This window comes from Antechinus flavipes, chromosome 2, assembly GCF_016432865.1.
Source record: "Antechinus flavipes isolate AdamAnt ecotype Samford, QLD, Australia chromosome 2, AdamAnt_v2, whole genome shotgun sequence".
In the NCBI taxonomy this organism is placed as follows: Eukaryota; Metazoa; Chordata; class Mammalia; order Dasyuromorphia; family Dasyuridae; genus Antechinus; species Antechinus flavipes.
The window spans coordinates 150,956,538-150,974,902 of record NC_067399.1 but is presented as its reverse complement, the minus strand read 5'-3'; the positions used below and the strand labels follow the sequence as shown (position 1 = coordinate 150,974,902).

At 34.7% G+C, this 18,365-nt stretch overlaps 1 protein-coding gene across 2 annotated transcripts in view; it reads right to left on the bottom strand.

Moving 5' to 3' along the window:
- Positions 1-4,128: 4,128 nt before the first annotated feature.
- TTL (tubulin tyrosine ligase) overlaps positions 4,129-18,365 on the bottom strand; it is a 44,883-nt gene continuing 30,646 nt past the window's right edge. The window contains exons 6-7 of one of the 2 annotated variants that reach the window (XM_051975815.1): positions 10,973-11,116; positions 4,129-7,343 (exon numbers count right to left, since the gene is read on the bottom strand). In XM_051975815.1, the coding sequence (XP_051831775.1) occupies positions 7,229-7,343; positions 10,973-11,116 (259 nt within the window). In that variant the 3' untranslated portion in view covers positions 4,129-7,228. Of the gene's footprint in view, positions 7,344-10,972; positions 11,117-15,335; positions 15,463-18,365 lie in introns of those variants that run through there. The other variant, XR_007950379.1, reaches the window with a different exon arrangement.

The window sequence follows — 18,365 nt, the reverse complement described above, 5'->3', positions numbered from 1 at the left end:
TCTCTCATACCCACCATCTGGGTGATCTGGGGATAGCCATTAAGCTATTACATGTCCAGTGACTTATCTACTTAATCTTAGGCTAGTTGCTGGGAGTTTCTGCTGCTGGGAAAATTTAACTACATACTCTCTCACAAGTCTTAGTATTTAATATTACCATCCAATTCACAATTTAGACACATTTTATTTAATTTATATGGCCCATGTATTTAAATATTTTGATGGGAAAAAGTATTTCACATCTAGTACTGGGGAAGGTTTTCAAAGTAACAACTCATTTAGTTATGGGGCAATATAACATACTAGCTATTGTGTTTGGCAGTATTACTGAATTGTTGCTTATTGTGGCCAAGTTATACTGAAGTCTCACTTTCTTTGTCTATAAAATGAGAGTCATGTAGCAAAATAAAAGCCATGTAGCCCAATATTTACCTGACAAAATCTCAATATGTGCTCAGTCATCCAAGTGTTTGATTGAAGACTGCAACAAAGAGGAACCTGATATCTCCTAACTCAGCCTATTCTGCTGCTGTTTTGTCATTTTTGAGTTGTGTCCAACTCTTTGTGATTCCATTTTGAGGTTTTTTGGGGCAAAGATATTGGAATGATTTGTCATTTCCTTCTTCAGCTCATTTTACAGATGAGAAAACTTCAAGTGAGTCATCCAGTGTCACACAGCTAGTTAAGTGTCTGAAGCTTGATTTGAACTTATGAAGATGAGTTTTCCTGACTTCAGGCCTGACACTATCCACTGTATCATCTAGCTGCCCTAAAACTATTTTACTTTCAGAATTTTTTGTTTGGAAGTCATCCTCCCCTCAAGAGTTTTTTATTTGAACTTTTTAGATTCAGAATCATAACACTAAACCTAAATTGTCCTCTTTACTACTTGTCCTCTAGAAGCTCTTCATCTTATCATTGTTCTTCCAAAATTCTGATACCTGGAAGTGAATGAAATATTCCTAATGTGGTCTGTCCAGGGAAGAGAAGAGCAGAAATATCAGTCACCTCCTTATTCCTAGAAATTATACATCTTAATGAAACCCAAGACTCCATTAGCTTCGTTAGCTTTCAAATGCTTCCTAATGTGTGGCAACTAGACCTGAATACAAATAGATGCTCCAACTAGGACAGAATAACAGTGTTGTCCTAGTCCTACTCCTCCTTAAATCTAGAAACCCCTCAGACTACGAAGGCATTAATTTTCTTATTGTTATTGAATCATACTGTTCACTCATATTGAGAGATTATAGTCCATTAAAATCCCCAAATCTTGAGATGATCTGCTATTCATTGTGACTCAAATTAACTTGTGAACACCCAAATTAAATTATATAACTAAGAGCAGAAAATATCAAATATCAGTGGATTTCTCCTTTCCCCCACTATTTACTTGTATCTTCAATCCCCCTAACTTTTGTTTCCTTTTTTCTTGCCTCTGTCTCCTCTAGTCTTAAAAAAAACAAACAAACAAACAAACAAACAAACCCTGAAAACGTCAGATCCCACAATCCCTTTTCTCATCTTTTTTTTTTTTTGTTTTTAAATTCTTCAAAAAAGCAGTCTATAATCAGAACTACTAGATTTCCTTTTATTTTTTCTAAATCATGTTTCATGACCTAAGTGAAACTGATCTATTCAGTTACCATTGACCTTTTAATGACCAAATCTTTTTTTTAGGTGTTATTCATCTATTTCAGACCAAACATGCCCCCCACTCACTTTTTTTTTCCCAAAGAGAGACCCAGATAACTATTTAAAAGTTAAGATTGCACACATATATAACCGACATCAAACCCCTTATCATCTTAGTGAGGTGAGCATAGAAAGGAAGGGAGGTGGAAAACCTAGAATTTAGAATCTTAAAATGAATGCTAAAATTCCTCTTTATAAATCAATGCATAGGAAATGAATTTTATGGAAAACTTGTCTAGTTAGTAGAATTCTGGATGACATATTTACTTTTCTTAGGGTGAAAAGATGAACACAAGTTTACTGGTAGCTTTTCTTCTGGGGAGGTCTCCAGAGAGAATCCCTAAGATGTTCCAGAGGACAGTGATTATCCTCTCTGGGCTTTGGAAAAGGGAAATATCCCAAGTCTGCATCTGATGGTAAACTTCCCATCTGGCATAGTGTATTAGACAGAGTATTGGACTTGGAGTCAGAAAGAGTTGAGTTCCAATCTTGCCTCAGAGACTCAGTTGTGTAGTCTTGGGCAAAACACCCAGCCTCCCTGTGTCTCCATCTCCTCATCCACAAAATGAGAAGATTTGACTTGATAATCTCCAAGGTTAATAACCAACTCTAAAAGTTTTTTCTCTATCCTCCTTCTCCTTAACTTTTTATTAGCAGATTATTGGCCAGAGATATTAAAGTTACAACCCAATTAAAATGTGATTAGAAAATGTTTAACAAAATTGATATAATACGACATAATGTTAATTTGTGGTTTTCTTAAGTCAATATGAAACTCATAGGGATAAGTTTTTATTTGTTTGATGCCACTGTTGCAAGTCACCTTGTCTTCTGAGATACTGTCTTCCCTTTTAATCTTCTTCCTTGGATGGGGTTGTAACTTTTTCTTTTGTCTTTGTATATCTAATACTTAGCATTATGCCTGACACAAAGTAGCATTTAATAAGTATTTTTTTTTTTGATTGACTGCTGGTTCCAAAATGCTGGAGTCTTTATTCCTTAGAGTTGTTATATAAGATCCAAAACTAGCCACTGTGTGCACTTGGGCAAGTCACTTAACTCTGGAAAATTTTCTTCATCTGCAAATAAAGGAGATTGATCTCTAAGGATCCCTTCTAGCTCCATATCTATGCTCTAAGTCTCCTGCTGTACTAAACTCTCTTCTCTTTAAATGTACATATGTAGATAAGAAACCTATTCTCAATTTATCAAATTATTTCCAATTCCAATGGCTAAAATTGATCAATGTATCAAATTAAACCTCAGATGTAGGAGGAGACATATATATTAGATGTGATCTATGAGAGATTTAGTTTTGCATGACTGCTTTTTTTCAAAGGAAATTTATTTTGTTTTCAGTTTTCCCCCATCCAATAGGGTGGGCTGTTCGAGAGAGAAAATAACCAGTTAAAATTCACTTTGATCACTATTTGCAATCATTCTCTTCTAATTCTTCTTTATCTAGCTGTGATACAAATAAATCAGAATCTTTATTATTTTAAATCTAGTAGTGTTGGAGTCTCTCCAACAAAATGACTGAGTATTTTCCTGATTAACATTTGGAATAGTCAATGAAAAAATCTTTTACCACTCCATTGCTATTAAGTAATTGGCAAAGTTGGCCACTATACTCAAGTGCTACCATATGTTATAAATGTGAACATAATTCTTTTAAGGAAATAGTCATTATCAATACAATATTATTGTGGGAACAGACATACTGGGAAAGAGGAAATTATAATCATGGAAGCACTATTCACAGTTAATATCATCTTTGATTTATATATTCTACAACTAAAATTTGAAAATATCAAATTTGCATCTTTATTCTCATTATGACTAAAAATCTGTTTTTAATAAGTCATTCTACCTTAAAGCCATTAACTGCCATGAGTAAATGAAAATAATTTTAATTTCCACAAATGTATGGATTTCTCAGCAGAAATCTAGCTCAAACATTTTCCTATGCTGCCTCTGGTATTTAGGGCATAAGGCCACAGTTAAAACAAATAATTATACTTTATAATAAAGGCTTAAATCAGTTCTAGACAACAGAATTGTCCCCTTGTTCCTCTCTGTTGTTAATATATTTATCTGCCTTCTTTATGAGTAATCAAAGGTAATGACCTAATTCACAAGTAGAGAAATCAAGGCACAGAGAGATTGATGAAAGAAATATCACCTAGACAAGCATAAAACCAGATCTGGAGCCCAACTCTCAACCCCCAGTTCAGTACCTTTCCCACTACATTATGCAGTCTCCTACATTTATAGCTGAGTTGTTTAGAATAAATTTTACCAACATAGGTGGCTGTGTCTTTGTACCTCAAGTCCTGGTATGTTTGTATTATCTGAAATATAGCTATCTTTTATAAACTTAAGATCACCTATTGAACAGTGTGCGATTTAACAAAACTAAAACATAGAACCCAATTCATTTCTTAAATATTCATACTTTTTAATCAAAATCTTTGGGAAGCATCTAAGATACATGAATATTTTCAGTTCATCTGCATTTTGAGCAAGGTCTGCATGTCTTAACAGGGCTAAAAAATTCTTAAAGGTCCCGGAGGCTCGTGTTCAAAGGAGTTTTTCAAATCACCAATAACAGAATTTTGATAACATTTCCAAAAATATGCAATGATCACCCATGATTCCAGAGGACCAGGAATGTGCTGGAGCTAGCTCTAAGAGGCTTGAAAAGGCCCCTATTAAAATTTCAATTTAGGCATTTCCATCTAAGAAATCAACAATCCTACAAATCAGGGCTTGAGTTATTGTTGTGTAGATTGTTTAGACTTAAGTGTTAATGATGCAGATTAAATCTAAAACTGCGTTTGCGTGTTTTTTCTTTAAATGGAAAGCCTGGTTGCTAAACATCAACACATCCCTGTATTGTTTTATAATTATTGCTTGAAGCTTAGGAAGAATAAAGTAAAAAGCTCAGGAAATAAAATCATAACCTGACTGGGGGCTAATTAATAAGAATAATAGTGGTGGTGGTAGTAGTAGTAATAACTGGCTTTTCTATCGGATTAAGATTTGCAAAGTAATTTGTATTCTTTATGTTATTTAAGTTTCACAATATTTTGACAGAAGATCAATGATGAATCATGTTATCTATCACCTGAAGATGGAAGCAGTGGACCCAGGGTACAGAATGAGATGTAATTTTTGGATGTGGACTGTGAGAAAATTAATTTTGCCTAAGATATTTTCTGTTCTGTTCTATTTTGGGCTTTCCCCTTCAATGGGATAGGATGGGGGCAGGGGAGAAAATGATTTGTTAATTAAAAAAAAACAAAATTTAGAGAAATATATCAGTAATTCTTCTGGTTACTACTCTTGTTATGCTGTACAAGACAGGTTTCACCAGTACCACCACTTCAAAGAAATAAGAGTTAACAGTGAAGAACCAGTTTAAGACTCTACATGGATATCATAGAGGTTGGCCACATTCCCTTCTCCCCCAAAATACCTCTTAAGTTACCTCAGGATCAAACATTTAATCAAACAGCTGCTTTATAGCCTCTGAGATATACTTTTATTAGGACTGATTTTGTTTCTTCCCAGAATACAAGTGCTTCATTGTCTTTAAAACCAGTGGGTGCCTGGTTTCTGAATCCCAAATCCCCGTGAGAATTGACACAATCAGGCCATATTCCAAGCAATTCAGTAAACATGCCATTGCTGAATGTCGGACATTGCCTTCTATCAAATAACTCTTGTTCCTTTTGAATGCAACATTTCATTGTCATGTGTTCAAATTCTGCTACTTAAAAAAAAAAAAAAAACTTCATTGTAGAGTTTGTTTTATTGTGCCAAGGATGAAAGAGAGATACAGCATGCCTTAGACCTAACACTGCACAATGGCTATGGAAAAAAAATTTCAATGTTACTGTAAGAGGAGGGTCATTTTCTTATCAGACCATTTGCAGAAAACTGTCATTTCCTAAATGCCATCAAAAAAAGTCTGTTAGTCTTTATCCCTATCTGACATTCTAAGTGCATGAATGATGACACATTAAAGACAAATATGATCTCAAAACTTCCAACCTGCTACTCATTTGGTCTCCTGATGTGTCCTCCAAAGAGAGGAAACAAAAAAAAAAAGGGACAGTCAGCTCTATAAATCCAAAATACATCTAACTTAAATAGGGGGAAAATGGGGTGAGGAGGAGAGACTGGCAGGGGAAAATCCTTTATGTGCCATGTGGACTTTTGAAAAAACCTTCCCTACTATTTTTTTCTAAAGGAGACTGCTCTAGTTTGGATGAATTTCCAACAACCACCAGCAGTTTCCACAGTGCTTTGCAGCATAGGTAGATAGCTAGGATTGACTGAACTGTGCATAGAGCCCAAGAAGGAAGAGATAACTGAAAGGCCATGGATAGGGGAGCTACAGACCTGGAAATTCAGGGACATGTTGGAAGAGTAGGAACAAACTCATTGGGAAGAAGGATGTCTACTCTTCAAAGTGCAAAAAACAGGGGAGGGTTTTTTTTTAATTTTCAAAAGAAAATCATTAAAATGGGATCTTGCCAATGTACTTCATTAAGTCAGTTAAAAATAAAAATCTTAAGTAGTTTAATAAAACAAATCAGATTTTAACACATTCAACCTGGTTTTAAAAAATGCTCATTAATGGTATTGATGGGGAATAGGGAGAAAGGCAGATAATTTAGGGAAAACAATTAGCACTAAGAGTTAAAATAATTTTACTTAAACCCATAGGTCAAACTGAAATGATGTCAAAACTTTTTTTTAATCTCCCCATGATGGAATTCTAATAGACAACTGATCCCAATCTTATTAGGAAACCTCTTTATCCCCTAGCTTAGAGCCTCTTCCTAAGCTCAGGGCTACTGGTGTTTGCTCCTTTTCAGGTTTTCAACAGATGCCAGAAGAATAGGGCACAAGGAAGGGGGAAGGGGGATAAAGGAAGTACAGGCGTGTCAGTAACCAAAAATTAATGCTCTGAGGAGTTCCTAGTTCCCAGAGCAAGAGAGGTTTTCTTAATGGAAAAGAGTAAAAGAGTTACCTACTGGGAACTGAGCTAAGGCACTAAGACTGCAGCAGGTGGAAAGAACTGATACATTAACAAAAGGACCAAGCTTCACTGGGTCCCTGAGAAAGAGAGATGCTGTTCACAAAGTTGCCTTACTAGAAAAAATAAGATTTTTTTAAAAAAAGAATGAGAACATAAAATTATTGAATCCTCATTTTTTTAAAGTAATATTTTGCTGTCTTCCCAGAGAGATTTGCTTCAGTTTTCAAAAGTTGTATGACTTGTGTTTAGAGCAGAGTCTGGTGAAACATTCTGAGCAACTCTGGCTCATTCTGAATTCTCTTTGAAAGTGTTTGTTTTTATTTTCTTCTTCCTTTGCAGATAAAAAAAATCCACTTCTCTCCCATTTTTGGCATGATTTCAAACAATCCAATAATCTCTGTACCCCCCAATTACCCTCCCTCTTGCCCCCCCAAAGCCCTATGTGCGGCAGTTCTGATATGTGTTGCTTTAATCATCTCTTCATCATAGCTTGATAAATGTAGCCTGTTGGTTCTGCTTTTGCATTGTGTCAGCGAGAGGAAAGACACTGGATATGGCTATATCCACTATACCTTGGCAAAGCTCTGCATAAAGTTTCCTAAAATGAGAAATAAGAGACAGAGGTAGAGAAAGACAGATAGATAGAAAGAGGAATAATCATTAAATGTGTTCATAAGAAAATCAAATATAACATCTTTTTTCTTATCATTGTCCCTAATCTGCCTACCAAAAATCACTTCTTATCCTAGCTTTGGCAAAAGCAGAGAAGTAATGATGCATGTGAATTAGGGTATGGGTAAATTGGCATCCTCCAAATATACTCTGTTTTGATTTTGGGTATCAGCTTCTAGTGCAAACTCAATCATCTCCCTAAAGTACTTGGGAGATCGACATTTACTCTGATCTATTAAGTGAAGGAATATTTGGTGCCCTAAGTACAAGACTCTTAATTCACCACTTTCCAATGTGATCAGGGGATCTCAGTTTTTTTTCGAAGAAACTGTATAGTAAGAGATGAATTAATATCATTACTCTGCCTTCAGTAAATAAGCTGTCCAGGAATAATAGATTAAGAAAACATGGCAGTGAGAAACAGTCAAGAAGCCAGACTTTTAAGAATCAGCGAACTAGAACTGGGACTGGAGAGTTCGTCACATGCTTTACTTCCCCTATGTTCATGGCAGCATTAGTTATTAGTGCATTATTTTTAATATATTTAATGTTTTTAATTTTTTTTAGGGGGGAGGTAGATCTGTGATTTGAACATTATAGGAAACTACATAGTGAAGAATTTCATCTATCACTGTGGATCAGTGTTCTGAAACATAATAACCTAATTGTCTGGGAAACTGAGAGGTCAAGTAATTTGTTGAAGATTGTATGATCTGTATGCATGAGAAGCAGGTCTAGAATACAGGGAAGGCAAGTCAGAACATTAGTGTGAATCTATCAACAGGCAATTTAAAGGGGACAAATCAAGAAATTTAGAATTGGGTTAAAAAAATCAATTTCACAAATATAAGGATGAGGTATGACTAGATGGAGGTTCATGTGAAATAGATCTATGAGGGTTTTAGTGCATTGTTCATGTGAATTGAGTACGATAAAGCAACCAAAAACTGCATAATTGGAAATTGCATTGAGAGGAATGGTATCCAGGAAGAGATGATGATCTTCTAGTCCTCTGTCCTAGTCAAACCATATCTGGATCATTGTATTCAGTTCTGAGAATCACATTTTAGGAAGACCATATATAAGATGGAGAAAGTACAGAAAAAGGAAAGCTGGGCTATTAAAAGGTTTCAGATTCATGTTAAACTGAAGGAACTAGACAGTCAGGTGAAAAGAAGACAGGAAACACGATAGTGGTCTTAAGGTATTTAAAGGACTGGATTAGTTTGTAGGATTAGATTATCTAATCTAGAGGTAAACTTGGGTTTGATGCAAGGAAAAAATTACCAATAATTAGAACTAACCAAAATCAGAATGTACTGCTCTGGGATGTTAGGACAGTACCCCAGTGAGATTCTTCCTCGTGGAAGTTCTGCAGTTAAAAGCTGAATAACTCCCATGTGTTGGGGATGAAGCAGAAGGAATTTAGGTTTGGGTTGAATTGTAGAGGCTCTGAGGGCCTCCTCTAATCTTGTGAAACTGTGATTTTGTTATTAAGTCCTTAAGGTTAAGTGACTTTTTCAAGTTATCCTAACAAAGGAGGGTCTGACTGATTAGATTTATGGATAGGAGAAGAATTTATGAATAAACATGAGAGAGCATTGTGAAATATAAAATAGATAATTCTGATTATATTAAATAAAAAGTTTTTGTGCAAATAAAATCAATATAGCCAAGATTAGAAGGAAAACAGAAAATTGAGGAGGAATTTATAGGCAGTTTCTCCGATAAAGGTCTTGTATCTCAAATATATAGGGAAGTTTATCCAATTTGTTTAAGAATATGATTAATTCTCTAAATGTTAAATGTTCAAAAGATATGAATAGGAAGCCTTTGGAAAAAGAAATCAAAGCTTTATATAACTTTAAATCATTACTGATTAAAGAAATTCAAATAACTTTGATATGCCATCTCATACCTTTTAGATTGGTGAAAAGGATATAAAGGGAAAATGATAAATGTTGGAAGGGATATGGAAAAAATGGACATTAATGGCATTGTTTGTGTAAACTGATTCAATAAAGTCTTTTTCAAAGTTGGTCAGAGAAAAAGGAAAATAATTTATTTGTTCTAAAACATTTTTTTTATAGACGCTCTCTTTGTGGTGGCAAAGAACTGGAAAATGAGATCCATTAATTGGGGAATGGCTATATAAGTTGTAGTATATGATTGTAATTAAATATTCCTATGCTATGAGAAATGAGAAATAAATTGATTTTAGAAAAACATATAAAAGACTTGTATGAAATAATGAAGTGTGAAATAAGTAGAATCAAGAGAATCTTGAATATGGTAACAGCCGTTTGAAGAGTAATTGTGAATTACTAAGCTATTCTGAGTAATAGGAATATTCAGCTCAAATACAAAGGAACTATGAAGAAAGATTCTATCTACCTGCAGAAGAAAAAACTGAGGTATGGAAGTACGCGTGTGTGTGTGTGTTTGTCTTTCTATCTCTGCCAAATGTTGGCCTTAGCTAGTTTGGGGGTGAGAGAGAAGGAGATACCTTGGAACTCAAAATGTAACAACAAAACAAAACAAATGAGGAGCTGAGTTCTGGCTCTTCATAAAATTATTTACTGACTATTGTCCTTTTACAGCACAATATTACTTTATAACCTTCAGAGACATTAAAATTACTTCTTAAAGTTGGGGAAAGACCCTCCTTTTGATCTGCCTGACACTACCAGTAGGTGTTTCTAAAACTATGTTCTTATAATTCCATTCTCTTGTCCAAAAGCCATTAGTGGTTTTCCATTGCTTATAGGAGAAAAGGCACATGGCTTACTTTGGCATTCAAGACCTTTCTATATCTTCTAATTCTAGTTTTAATTTCTACCATTCCCCTACAGGATCAAACAGCAAAATAGGTATGCTTAAAGTTCTGAGAACAGGCCTAATTTATTCTCAATCCTATACCTTTGGTCATGTTATGCGTGCTCTTCTAGAGTTCCCTCTGTGATTTTCTTCATTTTTCTGAAACAGAAATGTTTCTAACTCCAGGTTCAGAGATATCACTCCTTCTTCTGAATTCTATGGTATTTACTATTTGTACCAATTAGTGATAATATTTATCACATTATTGCCAATCAACTGAATGAGGGGGAAAATTATATGATAAGAAACTATTATCAATCTATCCTAAAGAATGTAAAATATATTTATCACATTATTGCCAATCAACTGAATGAGGGGGAAAATTATATGATAAGAAACTATTATCAATCTATCCTAAAGAATGTAAAATATATGCTTGCATTTTTGTTTTTCTTCTTGGGTTATTTATACCTTCTGAATCCAATTCTCCCTGTGCAACAAGAGAACTGTTCGGTTCTATACACATATATTGTATCTAGGATATACTGTAACCTATTTAACATGTATAGGACTGCTTGCCATCTGGGGGAGGGGGTGGAGGGAGGGAGGGGAAAAATCAGAACAGAAGTGAGTGCAAGAGATAATGCTGTAAAAAATTACCCTGGCATGGATTCTATCAATAAAAAGTTATTTAAAAAAAAAAAAGAATGTAAAATATAGTATCTGGGGTTGGCTTACTGGGCACATGCGGGAGCCCCATTGACTTCAATGAGCCAGACCTTCAGCTCCTCATCCACCATGAAATCGAAGCCAAAGAGCTGGAAACTCTGGTAGTGAAGGTGTTTAGTGCTGATTGCAGGCTCTATACACATAAGGCAGCTTCTGTAAAATTGGAAAAGAAAGGAATTTAGTAATGAAGGAAACAAGCATTTATGCACTTTACAAATATCATCTCATTCAATCTTTCCAACACTCTTGGGAGGTAGGTACCATTATTATCCCCATTTTATAGTTAAGGAAACTAAGGGTGACCATGGTAAAATGACTTTCTCAGGGCCACACAATTAGTAAGTGTTTAAGGTCACATTTGATTTCAGATCTTCCTGAGTTCAGTACTTCATCTACTACTATCAAGCTGCTTTTTGGAAAGCTTAAATTTCTATTGTTTTGCTGTTTATGTATTTCAGTTGTGTTTGACTCACTGTGACCACATGTGGGATTTTCTTGGCAAAAAATACTGGAGTGGTTTTGCCATTCCCTTCTCTGGCTCATTTTATAGATGAAACTCAGGCAAACAGGGTTAAATGACTAGACCAGAGTCATACAGTTAGTAAGTATCTGAGGCCAGATTTCAACTTAGGAGGATGAGTCTTCTTGACTCCGGGCCTGGCTCTCTATTCACCGTACCATCTAACTCTCTCATTAAAATTTGGTAGGTAGACATATATTATTTAAGGAAAATTTTACATTAAGAGCTCTAGTTTAACAAGAATAGAAATTATCATTAGAAGTGTTCTCTATATTTAGTAATAATTTATATAGTGCTTCAGGGTTTGCCAGTGCTTCAGCTCACTGGACCCTTACAACCATACTATGAGGTAGGTACTATAAGTGTCATCATCACCCTCCTTTGTCATTAAGTAACTGAATATAGGCTTATGGGCAAGAACCAGAGGCCAGATCAAACTAGAATTTTCCTGACTCCAAGTCCAATACTCTGTCCACTATGCCACCCTTCATCTATGTTTCCTTTTCCATGGTTAGACACTATCAGATTATTTGGGAAGAACCAATTAAGCAATAACTTTTTTTTTTTCAAAATCCTGAAATTACTAATGTATTCAACCATAATATTTTTCTCTGTCAGTTATTACAAAACAAACAAAATGCCAACTTAAGTGGAACTTCCAAAGGTTTATTCTTCCAAGTGCCTATAGCTGTATCTCCTTTATCTAGGAGATCATTTCTGTGTATTTTTAGCATGAAAAAAGGGAATTTGAACAATCTGTAAAGCAAAACAAAAACACCGCTTTTTCCTGGAGAAGAAATGATATGAAAAAGGAAACTTTTCTTTTTCTCTTCTCTTTCTCTTTTTTTCTTTTTTTTTTTTCTTTTCCTCCTTTTTTCCTCCTCTTTCTCTCTTTCAAATCTGAAATTGTGATTTCATTAATTTAGGAAATTTCTGATGAGGAAAACCCATTAGTATAGATGTACAACAGCTGTTTATGATCCTAAGCTATAATTATGATTATATTTGAAGTGCCTGAGACATTGACAAAAATATGGGACTTCAACCCGGGTCTTATTTAGTCTGAGGCCAGCTCTTTCCACTTTGCCATGCTGCTTCCAGATTGAATCATGATGATTCAGAACTTAAGGGTCTAGAGGTCATCTAATCCAACACCCTCATTTTTCAAAACCAAGGAGAGATGATTTTACTAAAGAGAGCGATTTACTAAAGGTCAAACAGATAGGAGAGTAACAGAGGCTAGATTTAAACTCAGATCCTCTAATGCCAAAGCCAGCACTCCTACCACTATTTATTGTGTGTGTGTGTGTGTGTGTGTGTGTGTGTGTGTGAGAGAGAGAGAGAGAGAGAGAGAGAGAGAGAGAGAGAGAGAGAGAGAGAGAGAGAGAGAAAGAAAGATAGGATCACACAGCTAGTAAGTGTTTGAGTCCACATTTGAACTCCGATTCTCTTGAAATCAGGGTCCATTGTAACCTAGCAGCCCTTATATCATGCTTCTTGACAAAGGGACATGTTTCTGTTTAACCTATATTGGCTTACTTTCTGTGTAAGGGAAGGGGAAAGATATGAAAGGAGGGAGAAAAATTTGGAACTCAAGTATTTTTTAAGAGTGAATGTTGAAAACTATTTTTGTATATATTTTGAAAAATAAAAAGCTATTTTTTAAAAAACACGTTTTAAATTTCTTGAAAGTTAGGAATTATATTGCTATACCAATATGGATCAAAGAATGTAACTAAAAAAAAAATCTGAGTGTTATTAATCTTAATTGGAAAGTTGAATGAGGTAAAATATAAAAATGATCTTTTAAAAAAAGAAAAGGGATTCTACTGGCTAGCTGGAATTTTATAGGATGGTTTATAGGAGTGGTGTTTATAGGAAAGTTAACTTCTGAGAACCAAAATGGACAGAGACCTAGAAGTCCAGTACAGTCTGAATGTTGGGAGTCCACTAAGTAGACTGTACCTTGGTGTAATGTGAATTGAAAATGAAAAAGAGAATAATGCAGACAGAATCAACATTTTAAACTGAATAATCAAAAAAACTTATTGGTACTTTAAAACATTCATTTCTATGACTATGATTTTGCTGATTGCTCTGATTACAACTAATTCCTCCTATTAGCCTTCTGCCAAAAAAAAAAAAATCATTTCAAATTTCTGATGACAAAACAAAAGGTTTAAAAAGCCAACAAATGAGCTTTTAAATATTACTTGTACAATTAGATACCAGCAGAGAAACACTTCTTAATTTTTCTTTCTAAAGTCTGAACTCACTAGCATGATGATTTGTCTTCTAACACCTAACCACTTGCTAAGTCTTATCAGTTCTATCACCATAATACTTTGGGTGAGTCCCTTTCTCTCTGTACATGACCGCCACCCTAGTTGTCTGTCTTCATTTTTCATCTGTATTGCTATAAAAGAGCCATCAATGATCTCTGCTTCTTCTCTCTCCAATCCATCCTCCACATAACTTCCAAAAGACTATTCCTAAATTATAGGTCTGCCAAAACAAGCAACAAACTTCAGTGGCTTCCAAATTTTGATTGTAAAATATTAAACCTGTCAGCCTGGCATCATAAGCTTCAATTTGGCTCCAATCCACATTTCTAAATTGTATATTATTCTTTGCTATGTACCCTGTACTTCAGCTAAACTGTACCACTAACTGTTCTGTGAATTGAGCGTTCCATGCCTAACTTTCTGCTTCATTTCTACTTTCTTATGTAGTTCCCTTCAAAGGTCAGCTCATGTGGCACTATATACATGAAATCTTTCTTAATCCCTTTCTTAATCTTGCTTCCTCACCCAATTTGCTTTTTTTTTTTAAATTTCAATTATCAAACATTATTTTTTTATCTTTTCCAAACTACTTTTTAAAAAATTCATGTTATTTTTTCAAATATCAAACATTATTTTTTCTTCCTTTGACTTCACTCTTTCCATTGGGAAGAAAAAATGCAGAACCTTTATAGGACACAGACATATCTGTCTATCTGGAACCCTCAATGCCATGTAAGTTCCTTGAGGGCAGAGACTATTTCATTTTTATTTTTATATCTTCAGTGTATTGCTTAGGATTGTGATAATGAACACATCTTATGTTGTTTGGGATTATGACAATAACATTTTCATAATTTAGATGAAGATATAAATAGAAAGCTTATCATATTTGAAGATGGTACCATTGTTGGTACCTAACACAAAGAATAAAATCAGAAACCAAAAAGATCTCAACAGACTAAACACTGGATCAAATGAAAAATATTCCAATTTAATGGAAATAAATGAAAAAGCTTATCTTTTATTTCTCCTTCTCTGGGTCCCTAACTTCTTTCATGCCTCCGATTAGGAGTAACTTCCTAGAGGAAGCCTTTCCTGATCCACCCAGTTACTGGTGCTTCCTATTCAAATTGCCTTTGATTTACTTATCTGTGTACATGCTCCCTTCCTCCCTGGTTTTTATCTCCCAAACCTAGTATAGCTTTCAGCACATATTCAAATGCATCTCTGATCTCATATATTCATGAGTTCCTACTAATGACACAGATGGCAACCCCTCCAGGTTTATGGATCCTGTGTGAATTTTGTCCATGTCCTTCCACACATACTAGAGGCCTATCTCCAGATACCTGGAAGATATGCTTTTTGGGGATATATTTTAATATAGTTCTTCAAAGTTCCTTTCTGTTTATATGTTGCTGCCTGTTCATATTCACTATGAATTTCTCTCCAATGCCCTCTATATGGTAATCAATTTAAATTCTTTAGAAACATCTGTATTCCATGTCTGGGTGCCACATAGCATCATAGTAGAATGTTGGAATTAAAATTATGGGCATTTGCTTACCTGAGAAGTTTGGGGGTAAAGAAGCTTTGCCATTTCCCAAAGGCAAACCAGCCTGCCCTCCCCAAGGCAAACCAGTTCTTGTCTTCCTGTTCAACTCTGGACCCAATTCCTTGACCATCTGTATTGCCTGTCCCAAACATATATTCAACAAATATTTAGTAAGCATTTAATACATAATGGACAAGGAAAAGATAGTAAGTGCTTAATAAATGTTTGTTGAATTTAATTAAATAAAGGAAAGCTGCCTTTAGTAGCTTAATTTAAACATCCATGGCTCTTTTATGTTTGTCAAAAGTGGGGGGGGGAGGGTGGGCAACCTTCTCTAACTTGATATCACATTTTTAAAGACTTGGTACCATTTATAAATTTGCTTGCACTTGTGTGTTTACTTGTGTATTACTGTGTATAATAATAAAGATTATTACCCATTATCTGTGTTATCTGTAAGCTCTTTGAAGGCAAGAACTGCATTTTGTCTTGATATATTTTTCCCAGGGTATAAGCACCGTGTTCTGCATATACTAGCTACTAAATAAATCTTTTTTATTGAATTGATGTGATTATGCTGCCACTTAAGAATTATTTCTCAAAACCTGAAATGTCAAAATTTATTTCTAGGAATATAAATTTTTCAGTTGTTGGAGAAGGGGGGTTGGCAATTAATTAATTTTAGATCTTTTGCAAAGCTTCTGGGTAGAAGACTTCTTATTGATTACAATGCCATACACATTTATAAGGAACCTGCCAGATTACATCAAGATAGCAGAGCTACCCAGGCCATTTGTTCATAAGCAAGGTGCAACAGGTGAGGGAAGTTAACATGTTGTGTCTAGAAAAGACTCAGTGATTCATAACAATTATTTACATGACCAAATTTAAGCAGGATTTCAATTTTTGCCTAGGATCTTTAAACGTCAGGATCTCATTTCATGGTGTTGAATCAAATGGTCAGCAGGGTTTTCATACCCAGAGACTTAAAAACAAATTCAACTAAGAAAAGCATATGTGTCAAGTAATGGGTATTCATAGTTTCATTTCTATTAAAAATATAAATCTTAAATGTTTTCCATCTGAAGATGAAAGACTAATATCGGCTACCAATTGAAAATTAGTAATTAATAAGTTAATGTCTCTTGTTAAAACCTCCTACAGAGTATAGCCAAAATATATTTGTTCATTCTCTTCTCCAATACACATAGTTGATAAGCTGCTCTGAAGCTTCATTGAAAATTATGTCAATGTAAACTCAAACGAGACCCCCAACCTATATTCAACCTTTGTAAACTAAGAGATGGCCAGAACCTATAAACCAAGCTGTATCTAGTACATTGCTAGAGAGAGATAAGTTCACACACTGAATAACAATCATGACCTAAAACAAACAAACAAACAAAAAATATAGGCCAGACATTTGAGGGATCAGTTAATAGAATGAAGTTTGGAAGGGATTTAAGTAAAGGCCCACACTTGGGTTCAAACAATCAACTTTACAAATAGGAGATGAAGAAGCATGGAGAGTGCTTTGTCTGAAAAAAGATCTGGAAACTTTAATGGACAGAAAGATCAACATGAGTCAACGCTCCTAGCATCCATTTTGCTAGGATGGCTGCAAAATCTACTATGATCTTCAGCAGGAAGTACAGTGTCTAGAAATAAGGAAGTGATGATCCTGTTGTACTTTTGACATTGTCAGCTTAAATAGTTACCCCTAGTTTATTTAATCTGGTGCTTATGGCCAGTTGGCTTTCAGAAAAAGAAAGCCTGAAGGGCTTTATATAACAATGAGATGAACCAAATCAGTTCCATTTGTTCAACAATGAAAAGAACCAGCTACACCTAGCGAAAGAACTATAGGAAATGAATATGAACCACAACATAGCATTTCTACTCCCTCTGTTTTTGTCCTCTTGCATTTCTGATTTCCTTCTCAGGTTATTTTTACCTTATGTCTAAGTCCGATTTTTCTTGTGCAGCAAAATAACTGTATGGATATGTATACATATATTGTATTTAAAATATACTTTAACATATTTAACATAGGTCTGTCTGCCATCTAGGTGGTTGGGGGAAGGAAGGGAAAAGCTGAAAAAGAGGGTTTTGCAAGGGTCAGTGCTGAAAAATTGCCCATGCATATATCTTGTAAATAAAAAGCTATAATAATTAAAAAAAAAGAAAGTCTTTTTTTTTTTTTCTTTTAGAAAGGAAGGATAATATAAGAAAAAATTGGGATCAGTCAAGATGGCCTAGGTTAAAATCCTGTCCTAGCCAGTTTTTAGCTATACCTCCATGGACAAATTCTTTATGCTTCTTTAAGCCTATTTCCCTACTCAAGCTAGGAAGCGTTATACAATGGAAAGAATGCTGAACTTGGTGTCAAGACTTAGGTCTGAATTCTAGCTCTATGAGCAACAGTGTCATCTTGGAGAAATCACTTACTCTCTTTGAGCCTCAGTTTCCTCATTTGTAAGATGAGGAATTGGGATGGATGACTTCTAAGATCTTTTACAAACTGTACAATCCATGATATCATTATTACTATTACTTTGCATCATGATCCAATTTGACTTTTTTGCTCTATGTTTACTGCATCTAACTGAAAAGACAATAAAATGTGCAACACAAAGACAATACATCTGATCATTTATGTTTAGAATAAAGCTCAGTAAAGACATCAAAGAGATTTGCAATTCTAAATGGCACAGGTTAACTTGGCTTTTCCTAAGTAATTGGGAATATTTTGGCTTAAAGAAAATCTTTTCAGTTCCAAGAACTATCATCCAACATGGCTAAACACAACTATTTCAGATATGTGTATTTTAAAAAATGAGACTAGGTATAATTTTGACCTTTTTAAGGTTTTGTGAGCTATGAGGGAAGAAAGGCCTCTTTGAGGGCCTCAAAATATCTGGGGAAACAAGAATTTTAAAGTGCTTTTAACAAATTCATTAAACTAATATAGCCACTTTTTCTATTTAGAATAGAAAATGTAAAAAGCTCCAAATACTTTGCAATTTTCCATATAAGTGCAAT